Source organism: Phaethon lepturus, unplaced genomic scaffold, assembly GCF_000687285.1.
Source record: "Phaethon lepturus isolate BGI_N335 unplaced genomic scaffold, ASM68728v1 scaffold17953, whole genome shotgun sequence".
Classification (NCBI taxonomy): domain Eukaryota; kingdom Metazoa; phylum Chordata; class Aves; order Phaethontiformes; family Phaethontidae; genus Phaethon; species Phaethon lepturus.
In genome coordinates, this window is record NW_010531388.1 from 2,110 (window position 1) to 18,842 (window position 16,733).

A 16,733-nucleotide genomic window follows, 5' to 3' on the forward strand; every position below is an offset into this window, starting at 1 on the left:
CCCCCCCCCCCCCCCAAGCAGAGCCACAGCTGGTTGCCCGGGACTGTGTCCAGCTTTTGACTATCTCCACGTACGGAGATGCCACGACCTCTGTGCAACCTGTTCCAGCGCTGTCACCCTCACAGTAAAAAAAAGGGTCCTTCCATCTCCTCCAGCAGAACTGGTCCCACAGCCCCCCAGCCTCCCTACTCCTCTTACAGTGCAGCCTAAACTCCCTCCCAGACCCCGCTGCAATGCATTCCCACTCCCCGCACGGCACCGCATACTCCCTTGCCTATGTGTGAGCTGGCCTGGAGCTTACCTGTAAGCACACAGGGCAGGGAGTGCACCCCTGTATTTGCTGCCACCAGCGAGGCTTCATATGTGTCACGCTCATCCTGTGGCAGCACCTGCTCCAGCCGCTGGTCCATGGACATGGTGAGCACCCAGTCCCTGACCTCCTCCCGCTTCTCCTCCTGCAGGGCAGAGGCCAGGGCACCTCCTGGTACCGCATGCTGTGCCGTTGCCCGGCTGCGGCTCCGTAGCATGAGGGAGCACGCTGGGGAGAGCAGGACGCGCGTGTGCGTGCAGGATGTGCACACACATGTGCGCGTATTTGGGGGGAGGGGGTGTGAGTGTATGCATGTGTGCACAAGCACATGTGTACACTGGGAAGGGAGCACGAGAAAGTGCCCATGTGTGCACATGTATGTGCGTACTGGGGCTGCGTGTGTGTTGGCAGCGGGGAGCGGAGGGGCACAGGGCTGGGGGCAATGCCGAGGACATTTCTGTCTCCTGCAGTGCCTGCCATCCCACCCTTGCCCCAGTGTCAGAGAGGGCCCTGAAGCAGCACCACTGTTCCTGGGAGCTGGAGAAGGCGGATGACACTCACAGGCACGTGCTGTTGGGCTGGAAGTGGCACTTCAAAGGGAATGTCCGTGCTCTGGAAATCGGAGTGGTCCAGAGAATCCAGGTTCCCTTCTTCAATGGCCTGAGAAAGGAGAAGTGGTGGAGCACTAGGCAATGCCTCCTTGGAGCTGACAATCTACATCGTGAGGGTGGCATTGCTGATGACCCTATCTATCAGTGCTGTGGTGACTGGGCCCTCCTGTGAGGTGGCATTTATGGCCATCCTCTGCAGTGTCAGAGGAGGTGTGCCCCTGAAACACTGTACAACTCAAACTTGTCAGGTGGCCTCAAAGAAGGGAAGGATGAAATGGGGAGCTTTTTTTTGCCCAGAAGCCACTGACAGCACTTGGAAGACTGGTACAGTAAGGTCTGTCAGCTTCTGAGGGCTTTGTGTTTGCTGGTGACCAACCTGCCAGTCAAGGAAGGCGTTGACTGGCACAGGGGAGTCCCGACTCTTGTATCACAGTGCCTAAAGCACTAGGCCATGCCCTCCACCCCTCAGGTAATTTTCCTCCCCTTGGAACAGCTCGGATGAGATCATCCTGAAAGCAGTAACAGCACTTGCAGCCATGAAGACTACAGGCCTAAACCGTGAGGCCAGCTTGCTCTTTGTTGCGACTGGCATGCATGGTGGTATTGGCACACGTGTGGTGACACGGTCAGGGCTGCTCACGTGCCCTGCATGGCAAGTCCTTCCACAGCTGGTGTCGGGGTGCTCGGTGCTGTGCGTGCACACACACCAAGCAGCGGTCAGGGTTCTCCATCGGCACCAGCTCAAACGTGTGCTGCCATGTTCGGACCTCAGGAGTACCCTGGCCAGGCTAAGGGTCTGTTTTGGCCCTGCAGACCACTGTCATTCTAAGTACGATGGCCCTCCCTCCAGCAGACTGTACGCACATCTGAGAGGTCCAGGACGCGGTTCAGGAAGATGAATGCCATGTTCTCCCAGTTGACTGCCTGGTACAGAGAGAAACCCCAAGTGTAAGACCAGGCAGCTTATCTTCCCAGCCACAACCCCCCTGCCTGAGCGATGGCTAAAAAGGATGTGGTTCTGTTTGTGCCACAACACCCCGCTTGCAGCACGGGTAATAGAGAAGGAGAGTGCATGTCCCGGCTCACCTTCCCTCAGGACTGCTTCACAGGCAGCCACTGGGACAACCAGCCCACTGGCCACAGGCTGTCCCACAGGATGGGGTCGGGCTTGCTGCACAGGCAGCATTGAACAGTGCGAACAGGCTGCTACGCTTGCCATGGGTCATTGCACCTGGGCAGGCAGTCAGGGCCTGTAGTCTCTGCAGTAAGGTAACACTTAGGTGACGCAGAGCAAGGCAGACCAGTCAGGAGTCCTGAATCTACACTAGCAGAGCCGTGCAGTGTCACGTGGCCCTGGACTACCCCTGGGTCTGCGGCTGGTGTCCCCTTGCTAGCTCAGGTCTGCCCTCCCACACCTATTGCCGTTACATGACAAAATGCAGAGGCTGGCAAGCTGTTTGAGGAAAGACCTCCCAACGCCAGCATCTGGCTACTGGTCTACCAGTGCAGCTAGGGGAGGACAGGGGAAGATAAAGATGAGAATCCCTGAGCCCAGGGTCCTCCACCTCCTTAGCTGCTCTGGTGGCAGGTAGCTCTTACCTTGGCAGCTATCCCAGCTTCATAGAAAGCCTTGTCTGCAGGGAGGAGCTCAGTGTGGCGCAGCAGGGAAATGGACAGCTTGGCAGCCACGGTGTCCTGCAGACACAGGGGACAGTAAAGACACAACAATTGGCACAGAAAAATCAGGTCGGAAGGGATCTCATGAGATTATGCTGCCCCAGACTTACGGCAGGGACTCTGCACCCACGTATTCCTGGCATGTAACAAAGGTTAAAATCTTCAGTCCTGACTGTAAGTATCCTTGCTATTTGGACACTAAGGAGGACAGTCACTTGAAGATGAAGTTCTTCTGCTTTATAAACCTTGCTAGTTTTTACTAGAAGCCGCACCCAAACTCCCACCATTCGAGTCACAGGATAGCTGAAGTTGGAAGGGATCTCTGGTGATTGCCTAGTCCACCCCCTGCCTCGGCCCCGTTCAAAGCAGTCAGCTACAGCAGGTTGTTCAGGAATATGTCTGGCCAGGTTTTGAGTATCTCAAGGGATGGAAACTCTCCACTCTCTTCAAGAAACTTGTTTTGGTGTTCACAGTCACAGTTAAGTTTTTTCTTGTATTCAATCACATAAGAATTTTGGAGCAAGGGTGAGGAATTCAAGGGAGATTCCACTTTGCTGCTTGCCACAGAGGTTCTCATCACACCAGAACTGGGAAGGCCACCCCTCCTTCATAGTCCCAAATAGAGTACATCAACATTCCACAACTGTGTGGGTCTGTACAGGTTTCCAAGACATCAGATTTGGCTCTTTCTGTCTGACATGTCTCTGGACCCCCAATATCTACACACGCAGCCACACGGAAGCCCCAGTCTCCCCTATGACTTTTACTGGGGTCTTAGCTGTGGCAACCTTTGGTTTTCATAGCCTGCTCTATCACAGCTCCAGTCCCACACTTACAGAGCTCTATCATAATTCCACAATCCCATATGGATTAAGACTTCAGCAGAGATGCTGCTATATGCTGCGGCCTGGAACAAATCCCAGTGCATCTAAGACCCAAAAATACTCACAGTGCCTTTGTGAGGCCCGGGACCCAGGCCCATGAGCTCCCAAAGCCCCATAGAAGGCCCAGCACGTAGGTCCAGTATCTGCCAAGGCCCTGTGTGATGCCTGGCATCGAGGCGTACAAGCCCCCAAAGGCCCAGCACGCAGGTCCACGAGCTCCCAAAGTCCTGCGCAAAGCCAGTCTGCTCTCAAGGCCATGTCTGAAGCCCAGCAGCTCTCACGGCCCAGGACGGCTGGAGAGGAAGCAATGCCTCTCTTGGGAAGACCAGATTTTTGTGTGATCCCTAAATTGCTACTGGTGCCTCTGCTCTCACAAGTCATGCTGAGCACATAGATCAGCTTCCCACTGGTTTACATCTCAGCCTCAGTGGCTGGGGGCATGTCCCACTGTAAGAAGTCAGAGAAGACTATCATCTCCAGTTCCACCTGCTAGTGGTGGGTTCCGAGATCACTATAGTCCCATTCCCATGCATCCATGATGTGTAAGTGATCCATGAAGTGGAATAATGAACTACAGATAGCCCTGAGCCTGCACGTCCCCACAGGGATGAGCCTGCATGTCCCCACCACCCTGCACTCGAGGTGGTGACCTAGCAAAGGAACTTCAAAAACCTTACCAGTTGCTTCACGCCCTGAGCAGCGGAGCGGGTGGCATAGTAGTGAGAGATCAGCAGCATCGTTTCAAACCCTTCATGTGCCGGACTGTTTGCCTCACTTGACTTTACTAAGTTTTCACACTGAAGAAAAGGAGAGTAAATGACAACTTGAGAGCACAGGGGCACTCTTCATCTACTTAAGTCCAGTGAAAAGCTGGGAGAGAGAAGGATCTGAAATACCTAAGCACCTCTGGGGACTTGAGAAGGGCTGGGCCTGGGGTGCTCTGTGTCATAGAGAGTGCTGAAGGGAGGAGGCTGTGGGAGAAGGGGAGTGCCAATGGTACTGCAACAACAAACCACTGGAAGCAGGGGTGAGATGACTGGATGGACAAAGGGGGATTTGTGGATTTAGTTTGTGCTAGAGATGGGTACTTGTGGGACAGAAATGGAGAAGAGGCAATCATGGGCGCTGGCTGGGGTATTCTGGGACAGGGAAGAAGGAGCAGAAGCATCTCTGGAGAGACGCGGAGGACTCTTATTTTCCAGGGTCTGTAGTTCTGTGCTTTCCCCAGGTCTTTGCCTCACTCAGGCTGCTGAATATGGGTGTAGGATGAAGAGTTGGCATGTTCTGATGGGCTCCCACGTAGCCATGACACAGTGAGCTCTGCAAGTACCAGACCAACTTCTAGGATTTGGCCTTGAGTGCAGGGTCATCATCTTCCCTGGCTTCTCTTGCCCAGCCATGTCCCCCTCACGGGATCCTGTCGTTCTACTGTCCACATTGTGGACATTGCCCCATTTCCCCTCAGCTTGTGTTCTACAAATACTTCCCATGTCACCTGGCTAGAGACTGGTTCTTCTTTCTCCCCTGCTAGGAGCCACCAGGGTGTTGGAGTCTAACAGGCAGTGGTGGCCACGGCCCACACTCACCAGATGGAAGAGAACGTCACGCACGTCAGCCCAGCTGGAGTAGGCCTCCGCACAGTTCATGCCAGGTGCATTCACCATCTCCACAAAGAGACGCTTGTAAATGTTGAAATTCTGCGACAAAAAGGAGAGAAATCCTGAGGGAGCCAGCTGGGGAGTTGGCAGAAGTCTGGAGCTCTCCCCGCGTCAAGCACGGGCCGAGGGAGCGGCAGCTCTGCGCACAGGCGGAGCAGCGCTGCTGCAGGTTGCTGGTTGCAAGGGTGCTGCAGGACAAGGCAGGGGACGGGGGAAGAATGCTGCCTGCAGCCAGTGCTCTCAGAGAGGCGAACACGGTTCCTTTTAGTCCGGTCGTGGTGGTGAAGGCGTTCAAAACAAACACAAATACTCAACGCCCCCCTGCTCCTTCCCTGCGGAGAACGTGCCAGGAGATTGCCTTTAGTCCTCTAGCTGAGGAGCCTCTGGAAGAATCCGCAGAGGGGCTGGAGGTGGCTTGGACACACTGAACACCTGGCAGTCCCCGTTCTGGACTGGAAACCTGACTCATGCAGCAGATCATTGCACACTCTGGCACCTCACACTGGGATGTCGTGCGGCCTTCATTACCTGTGGGTTGGCAGGTGCTCCATGGTGCACATACAGGCTCAGGGCTTTGTCCCAGCTGCCCTCCCGGATGAGGTGGGTCGCATAGAGAGCTACATACTTGTGTAAGACTTTATAGTTCTGGAGAAGGCACACAGAAAACAGCAGCGTGAGATTCAAGAACGGAACACTTGTCACTCAGTAGGGACGGTTTCCAATGCGTGTACACACACCCACACCCCGCGTCCCAAAGGGCGAGACCAGCTAATCAGACGGAGGCAGACTGGACGCAGCAGACTTGGGTTTTGATTTGGGCCCCACTTGACACCTCTAATCCTGGCTAGCTGATGTGTGCTGATCCTTCACACACACAAATAAAGCTGTTTTTCAGCTGTTCACCACTTGCCAAAGGAATACTGCCAAATACCTAAAGGATGCAGTATCTGCACAATGTGGCACCACAGGTACCGACTGTAAACTGGCCCTTAGTCTAATGAAAGAATGAGTCAAAACACTCTGTGGACTGAAGACGTTCATAATTTGCAAGGCTGCTTGAGTCATTATTCAAATGCTGTCAGATCTCTGGGACTGGCAGCCTCCTTGGAGCGCTGCTCATACGTGTGCTGATCACATAAACGCGCTGCCGAGGACTGACTGTAGTAGGCCCTACAGAAATTCAACCGAGGAAAGATCTGTTTCACACAGGCTTAAATATACTAACGAGATGAAGAAGATGGTGCAAAATGTGCAATCCTGTCAAAAAAATGAGCCATGGAAACAATCTGATTAAGCACAAGAGAGACCAGTGCCCCAAGTCTAGCACTTGAACACCCAGATGTGGATGCTGGTGAAACACTAGGTGCAGGACAGCTTGGGATAGATATTAAGTCTGGTACATGACCTGTTTTGATAAATGTAACTTTATTCCTGTATAACCACTGTAGAACAGCCGAGACAAAAGTCATGGAATTCTGCGCTGGTCGTGGAGCAAGGTTGTGCTAACGCTCTCTTAGAGGCATAAACTGATTAACATCTTCTCGGACTGAATGTGGTAGTGTTGTGCCTGGCCCATAATAAAACTGATTAAGCCTTTCCCATTACATTGAGTGTGAAGTTATTCTTTACAGAAGAAGATCAACACTGATAACTAGAGCATCAGTACAGAAGTCTCCAAGATAAGTACTCCAACAAAGACCATTTGTATTACCAGAGAAGCCTGAGTCAAAAAGAAATCCAGTTTACTGTAGTAGAGCCCAAACCCAGGTTACTGGTTACTGCGTTAGAAACAGTTATAAAAATACCGTGCAACACATGACCAGTGCTTGCCCAAGTCATCAGTGTTTGCCCACGTGACGAGCTGTGATGCCTCCACTAACGGCAGACTCCATTGCCAGGCGCTACCCTTCGGTCTGAAGCAATACCTCATTTCAAAGAATCAGCCCCTGCCCTTAGTTTAGCTCCTTTATCAATAAACATTGAATCAATAACCAATAACCAATCAATAACCACTGAACACAAACAAACCTTTGAAATAGAACCTGGTAATCTAGAGCTTTCTCCTCTGTTGCTGCATTGGGATAGTGCTGTAAAACAGTTTAATCTTGCTTTTTTCTATTTGTATTAGTCTGCTGAGGTAATTTTCATAGAATCACAGAACAGTTTGGGTTGGAAGGGACCTTTTAAGGTCATATAGTCCAACCCCCAATTTTGTTAGTTTTAGGTCAGTAAAAATGAAAAAATGTCAAATCTGCTTTCACGACAAGGATGTCTCATTTCTACTGACACCAGGCCTTTAAAAAGCATGTAGAATGAAGGCTTTCTTTTACAAATCTCTCTGTTTCCACGGTACCAATTACTACCAGCCCAAACAATTCATTTAGTTTTTTCCAACGCTCCATTAGTCACAAAATTTAAACCCAATATGCTTCTGGATTCTCATGCTTCCCCCTTAGGCCCGATTGGGCAAGATGGGGACAGTGGAGAGGTATTTTCTGAGCTGCTGCAATGACCCCCTATGCTCCCCACAGAAGCGACCCTGCTTCAGAGAGCCAGGACCCCATGTCTGTCTCCTGAGGGCTCACACAGGCACTCACCTGCTTAGCTGCAACCTCCAGGCACTTCTCCCATTGCTCCTGCTCTGCATACATATCCAAAGCAGCCATGACATCTATTCCCACCAGCTGGGGATGGAAACAACCATAAATTCACTGTGCAGGCAAGGTTTCCTACCAGCATCAAGGCAGGCATCAGCCTACCCAGGTCTTTTCTTCACATACACACAGTCCCTCCCCCTCTGTGGTGTGGAAGCACAGATCCAGGGTGACCCCATCTGGTATGCCGACACCATGGCTCATAGGCACATACAGACACCTTATTCAGGCAAAGGTCCCGTGAGAAAGGCCCCAAGGATCTGCACAGATCCTGACATCTCTCCGTAGCCTGCGAGACATCCCAAATACGTACCGAATCTACCTTTCCCTGGTTCTTTAAATACTCCTTGTAACGCTGGTCCACATACTCCTCTGACCTACTGGGTAGAAAGAATCTTAATGGGCAGCAAGGCTAATAGTGTCTTGCATCAGTGCAGAGGCTGGATTCAACTTTGTCTGCTTTGGGAAAAAGAAGACTTAGAACTGTGCCATGTTTCTGGCCTGCTGCTGGGAGCATAGGTAGAAGGGGAAAGAAAGAGTCTAGAGCTCTTTGCAATATACTGTGTGAGGAGAGAAAGGGATCACCTCTTTCAGAAGGAAGTACATACACAGGATTATGAGAAGGGGAGATAGGGATAGGGATGGGACAAAAGGGGATAACAATTTCCATGGGATGTGTGGCAACAGAAAAGTGTCAGGATGGTAAATGACTTGGGAAGGGCAGCTCTTGGCTCTGGGAAAGCCACTGTGGGGAGAATCCAGGGAACCTGGGCGCAGCAGGACGGGACAGGACATGGATCATCTGAGAGTGGGAGAGGGAGCCAGAAGAGTATAATTTGAGAAGCTCAGGGCATACCCGGGGTCCAACTCCTTAGCGACACGCTTGGCTTTGCTCCATTCCTCCCCTTCAATGAAAGCATCAATAGCTTCCTGGATGAGGTCCAAGTTGAGGTAGAGTTCAGCTGCCTGCAAGGCCAGAGACAGTCCCATGGGACATGAAACCCCGAAGGCACCCTGCAGCCCAGATTGGAGCTGGTGCTGTTGGAAGTGACCCGCACACAGAAACAACAGAAAGTCTCTTCCCAAAAGACAGCCCCCTTCCCTGCTTCCTGCTGCCTCCCAAGGCCTGGCGCTCTCACACTATTCCAGGACTTTATCCCTTCCCCTCTTTCCTCTTCCTTGAGGACTCTGTGCTGCCTAACTCTGGATAGGGCCATCACCCATCACCCCAGGATGTGACTTGGCTTCCTTCCCTTGGACAGAGCTCTCCCCTCTTATGTCACTGCTTCTTCAGTAGTCTGGGGGCAGGAGCCAGCCCTCACCGCACTGTATTTCTTCATGGCCACCAGCTGAGGAGCCACAGTCCGCGTCACCTCCATGCTCTGTGGCTGACCCAAGAATTTAATGGCCAACTCAGCAGCCTGTGAAGAGAAATTGTGTCAGCAGCACAAGTGATAAGAGCTGTTTGAGAGAGGGACAAAGCTGCGAAGAGCTCAGTCCTAGCTGAGAGTCAGGAGAGTCAGGAGCACTTGAACTATGGGGGGAGGGGAGAAGGAATGACAGCCCACTTCAGCAATTCAGAGAAGCAAAGCCCAGCTACTTTCACACATGGGAGAAGATCAGACAAGGACATAATTGTTGTTGATGTTGGTACAAGTACAAGTAAAAAATACGAAAAAGAACACAACACAAAGGCTGGTGGACATGGACCATGAGAAGAAGAAAGGGTGCTCATCTAGCCAAGGTCTAAGTCATGAAGTCCAGCTCTTCAGTGCACAGAGGTACAGGCACAAAGACACCGGCATGCTGCTGGAAGTGGTGCTACAGCAAGAATGTCAGCGCAGTGCAGGATAAGCACGCAGCCCATCATGGCTCAAGAGAATGGCCATGAAGGCTTTCAGACCCTGCGGTCACTGGAGCCTGCAGATTCTCTTGTGCCCTGCAGTGACTGAAGGATCTCTGGGATGTGCTGCAGGTTGTGGGGGAGCTCCTAGACAGCAGAGTAGATGAAGGGAATCATAGCCCCTGACTGTACCTTCAGCAAGCACTTCTCCATCAGGACACTGTTGCTGGGGTCCCGCACCTTCAGATAGCAGTCCACTGCCCTGGCATATTCCCCAGCCTGCTCCCACTCCCGTGCCTGCTCCAGCAGCCCTTCTGTTCCTCTGTAGGGAGGAATGCAGGCTGTGAGCAAGACTGGGATGCTGCCACGGAGATCCTATAGCCAGTGTGTAGGGCATGGGCAGGGAGGTGCACAGCAGAGGTAAGCCAGGGACCTCAGAGGGGGCTGAGTGTGTGATGAAGAATGCACAGAGCTAGTGCTGAGGAGAGAACTGATTAAGGACCCTGGGGAGATGCACTGGTGGTACAGGAGACCTGGGAGATTTGTAAGTGGGAAGAAGACACCTGAGAGCCTTGGATGGCAACAATAAGCCTGGAGTCTCACAGAGCAGGGAGGAAGGATGTTAGTAACTCTATGCAGGAAGAAGTCCAGGGTCCTCAAGAAGGAAACAACTGGATGTCAGGGATCCAGTCAGGCGATCTCTGTAAGGCATCAGCACAATGGCCTAGGGGAAGAGCTACCTATCTGTTCCCTGCAGTCTGACCGCAGCATTCCTTACCTGGAGCCTTTCTTGGCAGCCTCCCTGCCGCACTCCTCCTGTAACTCTTCTAGCCGACTAGGCACATATTCCTTGCATATCCGCAGGGCCTCGCTCCACATGCCAGCCTCCTGCACAAGCACAACGGCGAGGAGATATTTTCAGCAGTTCACCAGGATCCCCCGCACTCCTGGCATCACATAACATATCTAGCCTCTAATGCCATCTTGCCAGAGGACCCACTGGAAGAAACAACCACAACAGCACCATCCAATTCTTTCCTCCCCCAAAATGGCACCTGTGTCTATCCATTCACCCAGGCTAACCTCAGGGGAAAATGCTCATCCATACTAGCTACCCGTGTGGAACAGGCACTCACAGTCTCCTCATGCACCCACTGGTGCTAGCCCTGAGGACCGCCCATAGCCTTCTGGCAGGACACTTTCTCCCAGAGCTGTGAGAGCCCAGCTATGCTGTGAAATCTCTACCAGCTCAGTCTTCTAAGAGCAGGCCAGAATCAAGCTCTACTAGGAACCACCTGAGTGAACGGTTTCTCTTTGGCTATTAGGATGACAGGGAGAGCTGGGAGATGGATTTCACTCCTCCATCCAAACCGTGTTCTTGACTCGTGAGAGGAAGGCAATGATGTTGCTACAGACTACACTCACCTTGTAGTACTTTATTGCCAGCTCAGGCCTCTGTGCTCGCAGGAGGAAGGCCTCTGCTTTCTGGAACTCTCTCTGCTCAAAGGCAAAACGTGCCTGGCCCACAAGCACATCAGCCACACTGTCTGGGTCATGAGCCTCAGCCACACGCTGTGCAGCATCCCAGTTCTGGTTATGCACAAACCTAGGGGAATCAACGTGAGGTGTAACAGCAAGGAGCAGACCAGTGCTGGAGAAGCAACCAGACTGGTATCATATGGGGAGAGGAGATGCCGCAGGCCAGGATGGGGAAGGATACATACATCAGCACTGCCTCCTTGGGTTTCCCAGCTTTAATAAATTCTGCTTCAGCCTCTTCAAATTTGCCCTAGGAGAGAGCAAGGAATTTGCTTGCATGCCTTCCTGCCCTGATACCATCGCACGACCTCCTCTACTTACCATGAGGCAGAGAGGATTTATGAAACAAAGATGTGTGTGGAAGCTTGGGGCTGTAATCATGGAGCCTTTTGGGTGAGCAGTGACCACAGCCATAGTGCCTGCTGCTGCAGCAGCCCTTAAGGACAACCGTTCAATTACCTGAGTCACCAGGGAACTCCTACCTATTCCAGGGCGTAAAATTACCTCATCTTCTAGGAACATGGCATACTTCAAGTGGATCTCTGGCATCTTCTGCTTCATGGAGAGGCGGGCCAGTTCAAAAGCAAATTCAAAGACCCTGCAACAAAAGAAAAAATGGGGTGAGCGCAGGACTATGTGCTGTGAGGGCATGCCTTCATCAAGAGCAAGACATCAAGTAGAGCACAAGACACTGTGAAAGGAGAGAGGGGAATTCAGTGTCCCAAGTGAATGGGCACTTCCCACTCCCCCCGTTCCTGACCAGAGAACAGGAGCTTTTAGAGCCCCAACTAAGGAAATTCATCTCCTTCACGCTTGCTGTTAATGCCAGAGGCCCTTGGTTCAACCCTAAGGGGAGGTCACAAGACTCCCCCCAGCCTAGTGATGTGCGAGAGCTGGGGGACTGCAGCAGTGAATGGCCCTGCAGTCGGATGTCTGGGCAGGTGCAGAGTGGGGCCAAAACTCTTCTGGTGGGCAGTTACTTATGGTGACATGAGGAATACCTCCTCCTGTGTTCAGAGGCTCTCTCAGGGGCCCCCTGCTGAGGCTAAAGGGCAAACTGCTTTTGCCTGCCCAGCTCTGACTTGATGTTTGAGAGGCTAACAGGTGAACTGAAAGCGGGATGTGGCAAAGCAGCAGAACGCCTGTGTGAAGAAGTACGGGTGGGGTGGGAAGACATGCCATATCCTGGACCTGCCGCTATCATGTGCAGTTATCTTGGGCCACCCCTTTTTTTCTCAGGTCAGGCAGATGGGAGAGAAGTGCTGGGCTGATGGACCTGCTTACCCGCTGTCTGCTGCATGGTCAATGGCCATCTCCAGAAGTCCGAATTTACTGAGGAGTTTCACAGCTGCCTCTCCACCCAGGCTCTTTGCCCACATATAGGCCACGTGCTTATAGGAGTTTGCTCCCCCATGTGCCTTGGCCACCTATCCAAAGCAAAGAAAGCAGAGGAGCCCAATGCATCCATTTTGTCTTCAGCAGGCTGAGCCAGGACTCCGCTCTCATATGATGCCTGTCATCATGAAGGAGCACCAAAAACAACTGTTGTCTCCTGAGGAACCCTTCTGCAGCCACCACTGGACTGGGGAGAGTGAGACAAAGGCTTATATGGCAGAGCAGAGAAGAGGCTGCTGCCTCTTCAGCATGGCCCATACTAGTGCTAGGCCAGCAGAAGTGACTTCTGGCAATCTGTGTCCACACTAGAGGGGAGCAGTGCTGGGGTGGGGGGCTGCTACAGAGTGGCTATGGGCAGAGAAATACCTCTGGGGTACAATGTGGCACAGTGGTTAGGAGCAGAGCAGTGCCTGCAAGAAGGCAGTGCTGCAGAGCGGCTAAGGGTCAAGCCCTGCTTTTGGGGTGCAATGCTGCAGAGCAGCAGGCACAAGGGCCTCCAGTGCTGTGCCACATGCTGAAGCTAGGTAGTGTATGCCAAGTCTTCAAAGTTTGCAGTGAATAGAGACAGAGCAGTTCCTACCAGGATCCTGCAGTCAGAGCCTGACCCCCGCACAGCGGGATAGCTGTGAGGTGATTATTACCCTGTAAGCTTCCTCCCACATGTCATTCACTCTGTACATGTTTACTGTGGCCTTCCAGTCCTTAGCTTCTAGGTAGTGGTACTCAGCCTCCTGTAAGCGTCCCTCTGCCTCCAGCTCCTGCAATTAGAAGCAACGAGTTAGTGACACTCTTGTCCCTGCTTGGCCTAGTTGATTCCTGCCATGAGATGCACTCACCTTGCCCAGGTGCAGGTGGGTATCACTGAGTAAGTCCTTGTGGTACTTGGCCACTAGGCAAACCATCTCATCATACATCTTACACTTCTTGTACATGGTGATGGCCAAATCAGGTTCATTCACAGTGATATACAGCCTAGGAACACAAGCACATTCAAATGGCTCAGCCGAGGACATGACCAGTCCCTGCAGAGACCGGGTTCTGGGCACAATGGCAAAAGGCATGACTGGTGTGCAGCATAACTGTTTTGGGTTGCAAGGCTGAACACAGTTGGGCAAAGTTATTCCCTCCCTCCTCACTTGTCAACCTGAGTTCTGACTTGGAGGGAGCCTGGAGCCTCTGGGCTTCTGTGACCTGTTCTCATCTTGGCCTCCAACCTCTCCAACCTCAACCTGGCCTACCATCCTGTTGGGATGGTAACATGACAATGTCAGCTAAACTTACTCATATAGGCCAGCAAAAGGATTAACCCAAATGTGACCTCACCAGCTGTAATGTGCCCTTTCATGTACTGGGCATCCTTGAGATCAGGTACCGTGGCAGCAGATACACAACTGTGTGTGTCTCTACAGCTACTAGCCTTATTGTGTTGTTACTAATCTAGAACTGACATTAGTGCTCCACTGTCCATATCTTATCCTCAGCTGACCATTACAGATCAGGTGTAGCACTCTGCAGTGTCCAAAAGCCTTGCCATATTTCCTCTGCCACATGAGACAGCTGCACCCCACCTGGACCTCCTTTCTGTCCTGGCGGGCAAAGACACGTTAACAGTCAGTGACATCTCTTCCTACGAACTCTGAAATACCAGCTCTAGGTCTCCAGGTGTGGACAGAATACATGTGACCTTTCCAAAACCTAGTCCCAAACTCTACTCCCACCTCAGGAAAGGGCTCCTCCTCACTACAGCTATTTTTTCAGGGCTCACTCTTGGACTAGTACCAAAGAAGATGCTCACCTCTCTGCTTCTTTGTACTTGCCCTGCTTCTCCATCTCTTGGGCCTGGGTTATATAGAGCACAGACACATCTTCCTGACTCATGCACTTGATTGCCAGCTGCCAAAAGGAACACACAGGGGAGAAACTACAGCACACTGCACAGCAATTTCTTGATACACGGTAGTGAAGGAGAAGGGGAAAACCAATTGCCTTCCCATTACAAATAGGTATACATGCTATATGCTCTGCAGAGAATGGGTAGTCATTTGTCACTGTGATCAAAGAACACAGGACCATCCCCCTTGGAGAATGTTATTTGTGTTACAGGTGCTGGGCACAGGCAGGATGTGAACACCAGGGACTGACTTCTTGCTGAATACTGGATGCCCCTCTATGCATCCTTTGGGAAAAGTGCGTGTTGATCACGTGTTGGCGCATAAGGCACCACCACCTCCTGACGAAAGGCATTTCACCAAGCAGGTGAGGTCCCCAGAAGCTTTGGCTTCTGACTGTACCTTGTGAGCCTGTTCCCAGAGCCCAGCTTGTGTGTACATGTCAATGGCATCCTTGGTCTGGTCTCCTTTGATGTACAGCTCCTCCGCAACCTGCAGGGAAATGACCATACTCCGCAGTCTCAAGGACACATACAGCAGCAGTGATGATGCTCTGTGGCCTCACCTGATACTCCTGTAAAGATGCATAGTGCTGGGCAATCTTGAGATAGTATTTGGCTGCTGTCTGTTTGTCCTGCAAGTCCAAAATGTAGATGGCCTTCTTCCACTGCCGGGCTCCCAAGGCTGCCTCAATGGCCTTAATCGAGCACCTAGTGTCAAAAACATTGCTGCTTACAGTCAGCCAGCAGCCATCTCCCCCATCTGAGCTAAGCCAGGGAGAAAAAAGTGCTCTGCTGCTTGATTCTTCTTCCTGGGTTAAAGCAGCAAAAAGGATGTGAATAACTGGCAAAGCTAAGGGGAAAGAACAAAGAACCAGGACAGCAGGGAACAGTAATCAGGGCTGAAACACCCTGGGAGAGACGCAGGAAGGCATCCGTGGTTGGGGCCAGCAGACACTGCACATAAGCACCACCGGCACTGGCAAAGCGGGGTCAAGGGAGCTTACTCAAGCAAAACCCTCTGCTGATTTAAGCAACCATATCAACTTCATCGCTTGCAAGGTTATACTGCTGCTGGTTATACAGCCATCACTTGCCCCCACCTGGCTTCAATATAATGGTTAATAGCAGCATCCAGCTGTTTCTGCTGCACCAGATGGTCTCCCCAGGCTTCCTCCAGCTTCACAACTTCTGCAGGAAATGCCAGGCGCGCCAGCTCCACTGCTGTAAGGGGACATGAGAGCTGTCACACTGAACCCAGCAAGGCAGCAGACCTCTGAGGCGAACATGGGCCTTGGATGGGGTGCAGAGGGAGAGGAATGGTGACTGTCTAATCGACACCAGCTCCAACGGGCTACCCAGCAATCTGGACCGTGTGGAGCACTGGACCAAATCCATGCTGGTGCAATCAGCATGAGCAAGGCCTTGGGAACAGGATGCTCTTCTGGGACTGTGTGTGCAGGTACAACTATGTGAAAATACATACATTGAATGAGGTGAATACATGGAAGCTTCAGAGCATCTAGGCATCTCCAGGCTCCAGGGCAATAGTTCATGTTGCCACTAGGCCAGAGCACCCAGGCTCCTGCTGGGGATGGATGGGGGGAGGAAGATATTAAGCACAGTACCTTTCAGGAAAGTACTGCCTTTGCAATAGCACTCCAGAGCCTTCTGTGGGTTCCCAACCTTCTCAAACAGGTCTCCAGCCTAACAACAAAAACAAGCTGCCTGTTTCCAGAGCCACTGTTTCCCCACACCATCACGAATCTTACCAGTTCCATGTCCAGAGCCTGTCAATCCTACCACACAGACTTCTACATCAGTTATGCCTTCCGCACTAACCAAGAGCATGGGGACAAAGGGAACCTCTAGGGAAGACTGCATGTGCGGAGACGATTGTCCTCTCTGCCAATCGACATACCCCAAGTGTTTTTCTGGGGCACCATCTTCTAATAAGATAAGAGTGTCTGAGACAACCTCCCTTCTCTGCACAGCAACTGGTGCAGCAACAGCCTTTTCTGTGACCATGGCCCCTAAAAGCTCTGCTATGGCCATGCCTATACAGGAGCCCTGGGCATCAGCAGCGACAGGGGAAGCTCACCCTCCTGCAGCAGCAGGTTTTTACCCTGTAGGTAAAGGGTGGCAGCCAATGGGGTGGGATGATGCTCAAAGCTTGTAGAACGTAGAACGTAATATAAGAAAGGCTATCCCAGCAGACCAAAGACTTATTCCCTTCAGGAGTTGAACAGTGGCGAAAGCACATGTCTAGGGAAA

The 16,733-nt window shown here is 52.0% G+C and overlaps 1 protein-coding gene across 1 annotated transcript in view; it reads right to left on the reverse strand.

Moving 5' to 3' along the window:
- IFT172 (intraflagellar transport 172) overlaps positions 1 to 16,733 on the reverse strand; it is a gene marked incomplete at its 5' end in the record, with an annotated part of 34,776 nt that overhangs the window by 1,102 nt on the left and 16,941 nt on the right. Inside the window, 24 exons of the mRNA XM_010284548.1 lie at positions 302 to 455; positions 872 to 970; positions 1,786 to 1,845; positions 2,521 to 2,616; positions 4,160 to 4,279; positions 5,069 to 5,179; positions 5,669 to 5,785; positions 7,738 to 7,824; positions 8,108 to 8,171; positions 8,651 to 8,760; positions 9,117 to 9,215; positions 9,830 to 9,959; positions 10,416 to 10,525; positions 11,063 to 11,243; positions 11,362 to 11,426; positions 11,681 to 11,774; positions 12,461 to 12,603; positions 13,213 to 13,329; positions 13,408 to 13,543; positions 14,367 to 14,464; positions 14,863 to 14,952; positions 15,026 to 15,170; positions 15,563 to 15,683; positions 16,088 to 16,166. Of these exons, the coding sequence (XP_010282850.1) occupies positions 302 to 455; positions 872 to 970; positions 1,786 to 1,845; positions 2,521 to 2,616; positions 4,160 to 4,279; positions 5,069 to 5,179; positions 5,669 to 5,785; positions 7,738 to 7,824; positions 8,108 to 8,171; positions 8,651 to 8,760; positions 9,117 to 9,215; positions 9,830 to 9,959; positions 10,416 to 10,525; positions 11,063 to 11,243; positions 11,362 to 11,426; positions 11,681 to 11,774; positions 12,461 to 12,603; positions 13,213 to 13,329; positions 13,408 to 13,543; positions 14,367 to 14,464; positions 14,863 to 14,952; positions 15,026 to 15,170; positions 15,563 to 15,683; positions 16,088 to 16,166 (2,626 nt within the window). The remainder of the gene's footprint in view (positions 1 to 301; positions 456 to 871; positions 971 to 1,785; positions 1,846 to 2,520; positions 2,617 to 4,159; positions 4,280 to 5,068; positions 5,180 to 5,668; positions 5,786 to 7,737; positions 7,825 to 8,107; positions 8,172 to 8,650; positions 8,761 to 9,116; positions 9,216 to 9,829; positions 9,960 to 10,415; positions 10,526 to 11,062; positions 11,244 to 11,361; positions 11,427 to 11,680; positions 11,775 to 12,460; positions 12,604 to 13,212; positions 13,330 to 13,407; positions 13,544 to 14,366; positions 14,465 to 14,862; positions 14,953 to 15,025; positions 15,171 to 15,562; positions 15,684 to 16,087; positions 16,167 to 16,733) is intronic.